General features: G+C 40.7%; 1 protein-coding gene across 1 annotated transcript; it reads left to right on the top strand.

Moving 5' to 3' along the window:
- Positions 1-665: 665 nt before the first annotated feature.
- Positions 666-9,302, top strand: fam131aa (family with sequence similarity 131 member Aa). Its single transcript, XM_075483402.1, has 5 exons — positions 666-1,277; positions 4,473-4,584; positions 4,666-4,848; positions 8,085-8,222; positions 8,370-9,302. The coding sequence occupies exons 2-5, from the start codon at positions 4,494-4,496 to the stop codon at positions 8,900-8,902; spliced, it is 945 nt and encodes a 314-aa protein (XP_075339517.1). The 5' UTR covers positions 666-1,277; positions 4,473-4,493; the 3' UTR covers positions 8,903-9,302.
- The last annotated feature ends 1,668 nt before the right edge of the window (positions 9,303-10,970 follow it).

Below are 10,970 nucleotides of genomic sequence, written 5' to 3'. Positions count from 1 at the left end.
CCCGATGCTGACTGGTTTATGCACCGTAACTTTTACCATCCATGTAATGGGCAAACATGGGAGGTTCATGTAAAGGTTCATCCAATGGGATAAAAAGAGAAAAGTGAAAAAGCAGTTGTGGGTCCCTGATTTCCGCCTGCCTCTCCTGCTTTTTGTACATGACCGCCTTCAGTCTGCACAGGTCACACGGTTGATTTAATATTTTAGATTGTTAGAATAAACTTAGTGTTCAGTGTGTGCTTATAGCATAGAATCATGAGACCTTAGATTTGATCCAAAAGCCAAAATATATTGCATTTACAGTAATCTTATAAATACATGATCATCTGTGTGTGCCTCTGCAGGTTTATGTGTAGCTAATAAGCAAGCTGCCAGATTTATGTGTGACGAACGTGTGCTTGAAATAAGCATTAAGAAAACGTAAGTTTTTTTTTTTGTTTGTTTTGTTTTTGCCAACAGCTATAACGCCTGTGAGGCATCCACATAGATGCTGAGCAGAATGACATGGCTGTAATCATACAAGAAATGTCCTCAGAACAGCGTATAGGATAACTGACTCGTGCATGAATAAGCACTGGAAAAAATGTTTATTTTTTTCTTTTTTTTTTTATGCGCACACAACCGTGAGGTGCGTTTTGACCGATTTATGGAATGACACAGATGCTTTCAGGTGCACCAATGGTTTGTCTGTGCAATGCTTTATGTCCTTTCATTCTTATTGTACGTCCTGTGTGAATGCCAACGCAAAACGGAACAAATAAGGGCAAATCGTCACGACAGCAACGATATGGATGTTTTCTTGGAAGGCTGCTGGAAATTTCCACTCATCCATCATGCGTCTTTCCTGTCGGAGCTGTTTACCAAGCGACTGCGGATGCATGGGGTCCCTGGTGAGACAAAAAACAACTAACAATCAGTTGGTTTCTTGAACCAAACCTGCAGGTTGTTGTATCTTCTTGGCAGCACGGGCCGGAGAGGAGGAGGAAGAAGACGAAGAAGAAGAGGAGGGGGGGTAGACTAGATGACACCGCCTTGCGTTGATGACGCTCCCCATCGGGAGACATTTGGACAGCCTTCAGCCTATGTAACCCATATACCGAGCAACAAATGGTGCGTCTGAGCCGGAGATGTAATCCTGGAGTTTGGAAGATGTTTCCGCCGCCTGTGGGCCATTGATGCTCAACTGCAGACTCCGCAGCTGGAGGACAAACCGCCCTGTTGATCGGATTGGAGACAATTAAGCGTATTATCATGAGCCTCCGCGATCCGACTTCCAGGTAGGTACAAGGTACCGAGAGAGAGTCGCTGGGAAGGAAATAATTAGAGGCGCACGAGCATCGTCAGAGCTGTGGAGGTGCTTATAAAGGGCACGGGATTTTGGTATTTCCGTGGTGTTTATTTGATGCAGGTATGGAGCTATTGGTATGCAGATTAAGACTTCAGAGATTTCCAGTAGATCTGCTGCTGCTGCTGCATCCGCGCCTCTTGTGCCCTTTTTTCCTCCATAATTGCAGGCTACAGACTTGGTGTCATCAATGGCGGGGGGTTGGGGGGGGTGTGGGGGGGTTATTCAGTCGTCAGCGTGCCGCTTCTTTTGCTTGAATGCACCATTTCTGGAGGAGAAAAAAAACCCGCTTCTCAGCACTGCAGCTTCCTCCATTCACACAGAGCTGAGGATGTTTGGTTGCAGGCAGACTTGACTTCACTCGATTCCACTTGTTGGTCATATAAGTCACAATCACAGTCTCTGGAGGTGCCAGACGAGACATCACCCCTGTTAAGAGAGCCCATGTTTAGTCAATAAGTCACACTCTTGTGTTTGTCTGCAGAGAGAGGACAAAATGATCCAAACAACTCATGGGAAAAAAAAGATAAAAAAACACATGTAGCAACTTAACCGCAACAATATGGTTTGTTTGGATTAAGAAGATGCATTTATCAGATTCAGCGGAGGGTTTGAATCCAAGGTGAAATATGTGTTTTTAAGAACGACAGCATCACACTCACAGCTCCAGAGTGGCCACATCATGTCAGTGTCTGTTATTACTCTGTCCATTAATTGGTCTATAATAGTAAAGGTGTGAAAAAGGGTAAACATTCATGATAGTTTTTGGATGATATCAGCAAATACATTAAAAACCCACAAAAGCAGAATTTACAATAATAGCATAATCCCCATAAACCTGAATTGCAGAATGAAAGATATTTTTATTGACTGCCTTCAACCATCAATCACTTGAATAAAAAACATTGGTTACATCTTCATCTTATTTTTTGCCTTATGCCCTGATTAATCAAACGCAGCAACAGGATGAGAGAGACAACAAACTGAAATCAAATGACCCACATAAGCCCAGGACCTTCCTGTGGATCCCAAGAGAAATCTTGGGTCAAGAGGGATTTTGTTAACTAAATTTATTTTACATTTATTCTTGGAGAGAGAAGGTCACGTAACCACAAATAGACAAAAAGGATAGCAGAGAAGCACAAATGAGACACAACTTAATCCCAAATACAGAAAAAAAAACATTTCCACAGAGATCACAAAATGATTCCAAGGACACACATGATTAATACAAGGAAACACCTCATTTGTAAGAAGAAGAAAATGACTAATGAGACAAGTCATGTCCAAATAGAGACACAAGATGACACACGCAATAAGACATGTAAATATAACAATGAGGCACGAAACATTTACATACAAAATAAGCAGTATGATAACAAAATGATTAAAAATAGGAACAAAAATACATTGAGTAGAAAATAGTCAGTTTGAAACACAAAATCACCAAAAGAGTTAACGAAACACGAAACGTATATAAAGATGAGTATGACCAGTATGACACTCCAAATGACAAAATATTACAGAGGAACAAAAATTGCCACAAAGATACAAATACAGCAGAACAACTAAAATGACGCAAAATTACTGCAAAGAGACAATTATTTCAAAATGAATAACTAAAACTCAGTGGAAATGAAACACAAACAGTGAAAGACACAGCCAAAAGAAACGCTGTGCTGTAAATGGGTGTTTAGGAAGGCTTTAACATGTCATGTTTATGGTTAATGGTGCACAACATTATTCTTCAACAATTTTGTGCATGTATAATCTTTCAGACATATGACATACGTTCACTTTCAGGCAAGACAAATTAAAATGGACGGAAGGAATCACTGTTATACAGCACAAATGCTGCTTATATGCATGTGACCTACTAAAATCCTAATTTCTAGCAGTGACAGCAGTGGTAGATTAAGGTAGAGGCAGATGTCCATGTATCAAGTTTATTGTCTTTATGTTATTGAGGAGGTTAGCTGTCCGCGGTGCTGAAATCTGTGTGCCTGAATCTCAATAGGGAGCCTTTCAGAGCTTTCACACGCTGAGCATGTGTTTATCAGCGTTCAGCAGAGTGACGTCTCACAGGTGTGTTGTGAAGATCAGGCTCTCCTCTGTGGAGCGATGACTGTCACATGGGCTAGAAAAGCTGTTTGCACCTTCATATCACCCCCGTCCCAGTGTCACTGACACACATTTACTGTCTTGCTTGTCTTTAATGTAAGCCTTTAACCACTGTCAGAGGCTTTTTCTTTCTTAGCTTCTTTGGGAGTCAATCTGCTTAAGAATATCTGTCAAGTCGTGCACGTGTGCTCAGGCAACATCTTTCGTGCTTGTTTAAAGTTGCACCCACCCAAAACAAAAGAAAATAAGACATATTCCAAAATCTGTCTTGTGCTTCAGCAGCTGTAGCCACAGATTTGGCCGAGCCTTTTGATCTGCTCGGTCATGTGTGTTTGTTTTGGGCATGGAGTTCATTAGGTAGCACTATCACTTTTAATCAGCAGCTATGTGATGAGCAGGCCTGGCTGGAGCTGCTTACCCAGGGCTGGTCACATGCCATATGTTTGCCCACTCAAATGGAGACTGTCACCATTGCCCTCGCCGCCCTCCACCCCAACCATTCAAACCGGTTTCACCGGCTTACTGGGGCTTTAGAAGCATCTGTGCAGTAAATTTAGGGCATAGCTGTCTGCCTGTCTGCCCTGTGGTTTAAACCAATACACTCAAGCTGTGATGTTTAGTTGTGCTGGTTTACTGCACTGTGACACCATCTCCTCGTGTTCACAATGCGGCTGAGCATCAGGAGCGATGAAAGAATGGAGAGACAGAGAGAGGAAGAGGAAGAGGTAGGAAAATTTCTAATTTAAACTTGAGGTGAAGCGTTTCTCTCGACAAGGAGTCCATGTCTGCGGTTTGTTTAGTGTTTTTTCCTGTGCCTCATTTAAAAAAAAAAATCTTTGATGCTATTTGAACGTCTCTCTCATAAAACTGTGCAGTGTAGGCAGTAAACCTTTACTGTTTTACAAGAAGTGACATGCAAATTAAGGAACAGCTGTGTATTTTTGTGTATTCGCCAAAACCAACAAACAAACAACATAGAGTGAGTCTAAGATCTCATGTCTTGCAGGTGAAATTTGAGGAGAGTGAAATGATTCCGAAGTCAGGAAAATCTCCTGCAGACTCAAGGAAAAGTGTCGGCATCCATGAGTTTGCAGCGCTCGCCAGATCCTCCTTGAATGGTGAAATGCCCTTTTTGATTTTTGTGTTGCTGCACTGTGACTTCAAACGTCAGACTCTGACCTTTACTTCTCCGTGTCCAGGGATCTCTCAGGCAGTGAGGGATCATGTGACAAAGCCCACTTCGCTGGCTCAGGGCCGGGTTGCCCACCTCATTGAATGGAAGGGTTGGCCAAAACCTGCAGCCCCTCCACCAGGCGCCCAGTCCCACTTCAACTCCTACTGCCATCTGACAGAAGGGGAGAAGGAAGCTCGGTTTGCTGCAGGTATTTGTGGTTTTACTGTATAAAATAATGTGAGGGAAAACTAGCTGTTTTTTTTGTTTTTTTTAAAGTCACATGTCTGTTTGTTTGGCATGTGCATCCTCTTAGCACGATTTAACCACAGCATTATCTCGTGACCGGTGCCCACCTTCTGTCATGCACCTAATCCCCTCAAACCCGCCTGTCAGCAATGAGCTCCGCCCACCGTGGCGTCTCTCGGGTGACGGCTTGTCTTGCCAGCAGATGGTGGCCTATTAGACATTCTCCCACAGCACTTCACTGTCCACCAACGGTACAGCAGTCCCTGTTGTCTTGCTGTGACTCATCCTATTTGGCGACAGTGACATTGTTGTGGTTTGATGAGGAGATAGAGCGAGAGGGAGGAAAGTAAGGTGCGGGGTGAGCGTACATCATATGAATTATAAGGTCTTGTGTCTCTCCACAAGCTAATTAATACAGCAAAATACCAAAAGTAATCTTGCTGTGTACACTGTGTTTTTTTGTCAAAGAAAAAAAGAAGCGCGTGGACTGGAACATTATTTCATTGAAGGGTAACTGATTGTTTTAGTCCTTTTCAAAGTGAAAATACCTGCTGAATCCATGTGAGTTTGAAACAAGAAATAATTGTATTTTAGACAGTTTGTAAGTTTTTTGATAGTTTTATTATATTGGGTTTTCATTGATAAAATGATCCGTACGTTCAATCAATCAATCAATCTTTATTTATATAGCGCATTTCATACCACAGGCAACTCAATGTGCATTCATAACGTTATGAAACTCTCCTTAATCTCATTTATAAAAATGGATGATTCAGAAAATGTCTCACATAGATAAAATGTTTTGTAAAAACTTGTAAAATGAGAAAAAACAAACAAAAGGAGAGGTTGTCAAAGACAGGGAGTCTATTACTTTAGCCTTGTGAAAATAGAGATTCATATAAAGATAAATACACCACACCTCACTGGTAGCACAAAAATCTTATTATTCAGTCATTTCCTTCACATGTGAGATGATGAAAGACGAATCTGAGAAACTATTTGATGAAAACACAGAACTTGGAATGACATTAATAATAATAGTTAATCTCTTTAAATTATTCGTATATAACCTGACACAGCAGATGGTTGCTTCATAGAGCCATCTGGGAAGTTTTCCTTGGAAAGTGTTTGGAAAAGAAGCGGGGACTTCTAAAAAAAATCTTTGGCAGACTATTGGATGAATCATCTGTCAAGTGAAATCACTGATTAGCGTCTGCAAATGAGATCACAGGAACAAAGCCAGTATTCAGAACTAAACTCCTGTCGCGGTCAATTGGGAGAAGGTCAAAGAGGTTTTACAATTTTTAAAGGTTTTTCATTTTTTTAAGTTTTTCAAAATAAAATAAAAAATGACCCGAACAGCTACCATTGTTGACTGTCGTTACACTTAGATTGCCTCACTTTCGTCCGTGTAGGGCACTGAAATAATTATACCTCGGCCACATACGCAGCTTAAAGCCTCAAGATCTCACTAAGCTCATAAGAATCCAGCCGCCTGGTGGAGTTAATTCCAGTGAGACAGTTAATTGTTTGGCTGAAGCGCCCTTGTGCAGCCTTTCATCGTTCTAAGCTGTCAAGCAATGAGGTATATTTAAAAGGACGAAAACACCATGATATCACCCGCTGATTTGTTAATTGCCATTTAGATGCCTCCCGTTGTGCATTTGGTTGTAGCCATTTTGTGTTGTTTGGGGCCATATTCACCACACTTGGATGTGAAGGAGGAGTGTTAAGTCTATTGCAAAGACAGGGGCTTGTTGTATACGTGACCTATACACTTTTATCAGGCCCCATAGTGACAAAGATGTAGTCATGTCTGTATTCTTAATGATATTATATATTATTCTCAAATAACAACGTTCATGGCTCATCTAGCTCTTAAGAGTGTCCATTCATTTCCATCAAATGCAGTACCTTTTTAAACTCTAAATGTATTAAACTATGCCTGACACTGATCATCCTTGTTTCTGTCTTTTCTAGAAGACTGTAGATATGTCTAAGCTATCAGTGTTCTCCAAGTTTTTTCATTGGAATTTTTAGTGGAGCATGTTAAATAAATGTTTCACAAAATAGAAATGTGCTTACAACAAAAATAAATAAAAAACAAAATTGAATTGAATTGAATTCAGTAATACTTTATTGATTCTCACAAGGAAATTATGTTCCTGCAGTATAAATTATTTTGAAAAAATATGCTTCTGTTATAAGTAGATCACAAAGTAAACCAACTGAAACCAGTTGTAAAATGTTGCAGAGAGAGGTGTGGTAGAAATCTTCAGAGACTGACATAATTGGATTGGGATATTGTTTTTTGTAACTTGGCAACAATTTAGCTGATGACGTCACACACAGGTGAACTCTCTCAGTAGATAACATGGATACAAACTCACAAACAACAGTTCATTATCTCTCTGTCTGCAGTTTAGTCTTAAAGCTGAGTATTAAGAGCTGTTCCTGTAGCTAGGTCTAAGTGAAACAAATATTGCCCTCCTGATATTCCTGCTGGGTCCTTTTCAGCACTCCAAGCTCGTCCATTTTATCTGCCAGTGATTGCATGGTTTGAACTTCCTCCATCCATGTCACCATTTTGCTCCTGCATCCTAGATATCTTCTTTTAAACTCATCTGGATTTGGGGTCTTGTTCCAGGCATTACTTGGGTTTTGGAAAGCTCTATCAACCGCACCAACATACAAACAATTTTCCCATTGCCATTATTATGCATCATAACATATGTAAAAAGTTATCAGCTGAAATCATTCCAGCAGCAAAGCATCTAAACCAGCATGGACAAATGTTTAAAAAAATATGTGTTCAAAAGCTGATTAGGACAAGATGGCAAACATCAAAACTGTCTGGGGAATGCATGCATTACTTTCCATACTCACAAACATGACAAAATCAAAAAAGTCATGACTCACAATTAAGTGCGTTCATCCGGAGTGACCAGATATCCCTACCTGTCTACTCCACAGGGCTTATCAGTCACTCCCATTGGCTCCCAGGCATGTCAGTCAAGCTAATCACACCTAAAAAATCTATTTGGGCCACAATTTCAAATAGATTATGGAATTATTTCAAAATATCAGCATACTGATCAGGCGTGACCTTATCTAAACACATCTTCTAATTGTGGAAAAATGTACTGACTTAGTATGTCATTAGAGAACATTCAATTACTTGACCTGTGTTCCTTATAGGTGTGGCTGAGCAGTTTGCCATCGCTGAGGCCAAACTGCGTGCCTGGGCGTCTTTGGATGATGATGAGGACGAAGACTTCAATGATGAAGACTTCCACTCCAACGGACAGACTCACATCTTGTCCAGCCAGACCTCAGGTATCTCCATCTTCACCATTTTTTTCACTTCAAGTCACGACGATTATCATTCTCATGCATTCTCATTGACACAGCCCCTCATTTTCCCACCCCCAACCCATTAAAATATCCACATCCAGGTGTTCTGACTCTTTACTCCTCCTTCAGACGCCGCCACATCCAGTCATATCAGCGGAGAGCCATGCCAGCCGGATTCTCAAGGTGGCGAGGCACCACCCCCCGACTGTAGCATGGGCTCCACCAACAGCAGTCTCTGTGATAGGCCTACAGCTCACAATGACCTATATTCATCCCAGACGGGCTCGCCCACTTTACCCGGTGACTGCATGAGTCCGTTCCTGGAGGAGGAGGAGAGGCTTGAGGAGCATCTGGCTCCTTTGCAGGAGCAGCACAGTGAGGTCTGCGTCTACAACAAGCCGGAGTGGAGGCCTCGGGGGAGGAGCAGCAGGTACGACTCCTGCTACTCCACCTCTCACTCCGAGTCTCCTGGAGAGGAGGACGAGGAGGACGAGGAGGAGGAAGGCAGCGTGTTTCATGAGGTCCGGGTTTGGCACTGCAGCCCAAGGGGCTTCTTCTCTGACCGGGCATCCTCTGGAGTGGCGTCATTTGACGAAGAAGAGGAAAGAGAAGAGACAGAGGAAGAGGAAGAGAAGAAGGAGGAGAAGGAGTATTTGATGTGATGTGTCGTCCATCTTTATGTCCTCTTTGAGCCTGTGTTGGTTTCTGATATGACATAATCTATTCAGCTTACGTCGTAAACCTCTCTCCTCCTCTTCCTCTTCCTCGTCTCTGCTCTGCTCGCAGCCTTCTGTCCCTCGTCCCTCAAACCTTTCACTGATGTCATCCCACTGTATATTGCTGCCCTAAACAGTATACATGTCGGAGAGTTCATCCAGAATGTAATGCTGTTGTTAAAACTGAGATTTGTACATTTTCGTGAAGAGTCATGTGTTGCTACTGAGTTGTTTTTCTATGGATATTTTGTAGTGTTGTTTCTTTTCCGGGTCATGCTGTATCATGTGGGTTTGATATGGAAAGCCTGAATGTCCTGCATCTATAAATATGATTTTTTTAAAACAACATTCTGTGTTTTGTATTTTTTTTTTTGCACATCAACAAACAAAGCGTGAACACGGAAGGAAGAACAAAACACAAAATTCACACCGATCTTTTATATGTTTTGCTTTAAATTGAATCATTCACTTTTGTACAAAAACAATTTCATGTACTCTGAAAAATAACAGTGGCGGCTGATTTCAAATCCATAATACTTCTCTGTACAATCGCATGTAGGTGATTCCCATCCATATATATTCATATATACAAAGCATATACAGGCCAGTGCCATATAAAGGGAGATACTACAGACTTATTGCTTAACTAGATACGCTGCAAAATAGCTTATATGCATTCTACATTTAATTCCTTATACATTATATGGCAAGCTCTACGGCACATTCTATATGCAACCAAAACATTAAGACAGTAAATGTACAACTGTTTACACAGACAGAAAAAAATAATAGAAAAAGATAAAGAGCTTAGTTTGGTGTGCTGCGGTGATATCACATAGGATTGAAATATGGCTCAAATCTGTTGCATGAAGCAAAAATACATCCATGTGAAGGTCATAACAAGTACTCACGCACCCTTTGCTCTACAACCCTTTTTGGGGCTTCGTACAGAAGACGCATCTCTTGGCACTGAATTGGAGGCCAGACTATAAAAAGTGGTCTGTGTCATAAAGACACGTTAATTATCTGCAGGCACAGCATGTGTCCGTGTTGGCGTTTTTATGCGTGTGCTCTTACAACAGCCGATATTTTCCCATAACTCAGAGCTAAAGTGTCGAACCTCTATCACACTAAAAACACATCAAACTCGCACACAGTGGCAGAAGTTGTCTGCATTGACCTCATTAAACCTGCCTCTGTAATGCCAAACAAGGCGACATGAGCAGTAAATGATATGGTAATTACAATGTGCTTCGTTGTTAGGTAGAGCCCTGTACTAAGCTTTGGGGACCTTTGAAAGCTGCCTTTGTCATTGTCTATATAGATCCCAGCTGATAGTAGACGTTAGGGACTAATATGTATATTAATATAAGATAGTAAAATAAAGAAATATTCTGATAAGAATATGTTGTGACATGCAACTGCTGAGTGTTATAAATAATGCAGTCTCAACTTAATCTTCACTGCATTATTAATGTAAATTTATTGCATATCAGCTCACACATAAACACCTCTCTATCTGATTAGAAACCATTTATTCAGAGTCTCTAACACATATTAGTCCAGCGCTAGTGAATAGGTAGTTTTTAATTCAAACAATCTTGTGCTCATCTGAATCAATTCATTGTTCTTCTGTGCTTTCTTTATTATTTGCTGCTTTTATTTTTACTCTACATTATTTGCGTGTGACTCATTTCTATCCTACTACTGTTTGGCATCAAGCCAACAGGATCTTTACTTTGGCAAATGAAATCAGGACCAGATTTGGAAAGGAAAGTCACTCTTTCACACACAAAAACACTCCGACATCTACAAAACACACACACACACACACACGTAAAAAGTAAAAGCTGGTGATGTTTTATATGTTTTTATTGTCAACAATTCCCAATTAAAAAAAAAAACTTCACTAAACTTAACTTTAAAAAAAAATTTTTTAACTTGTTTATTGAGCATAAAAATGGATAAATAAACAAAAACATGACATCATATTAATGTCGATCGCATGATATAT

The sequence above is a fragment of the Odontesthes bonariensis genome, chromosome 14 (assembly GCF_027942865.1).
Source record: "Odontesthes bonariensis isolate fOdoBon6 chromosome 14, fOdoBon6.hap1, whole genome shotgun sequence".
In the NCBI taxonomy this organism is placed as follows: Eukaryota; Metazoa; Chordata; class Actinopteri; order Atheriniformes; family Atherinopsidae; genus Odontesthes; species Odontesthes bonariensis.
This window is presented reverse-complemented; position numbering and strand designations above follow the sequence as displayed.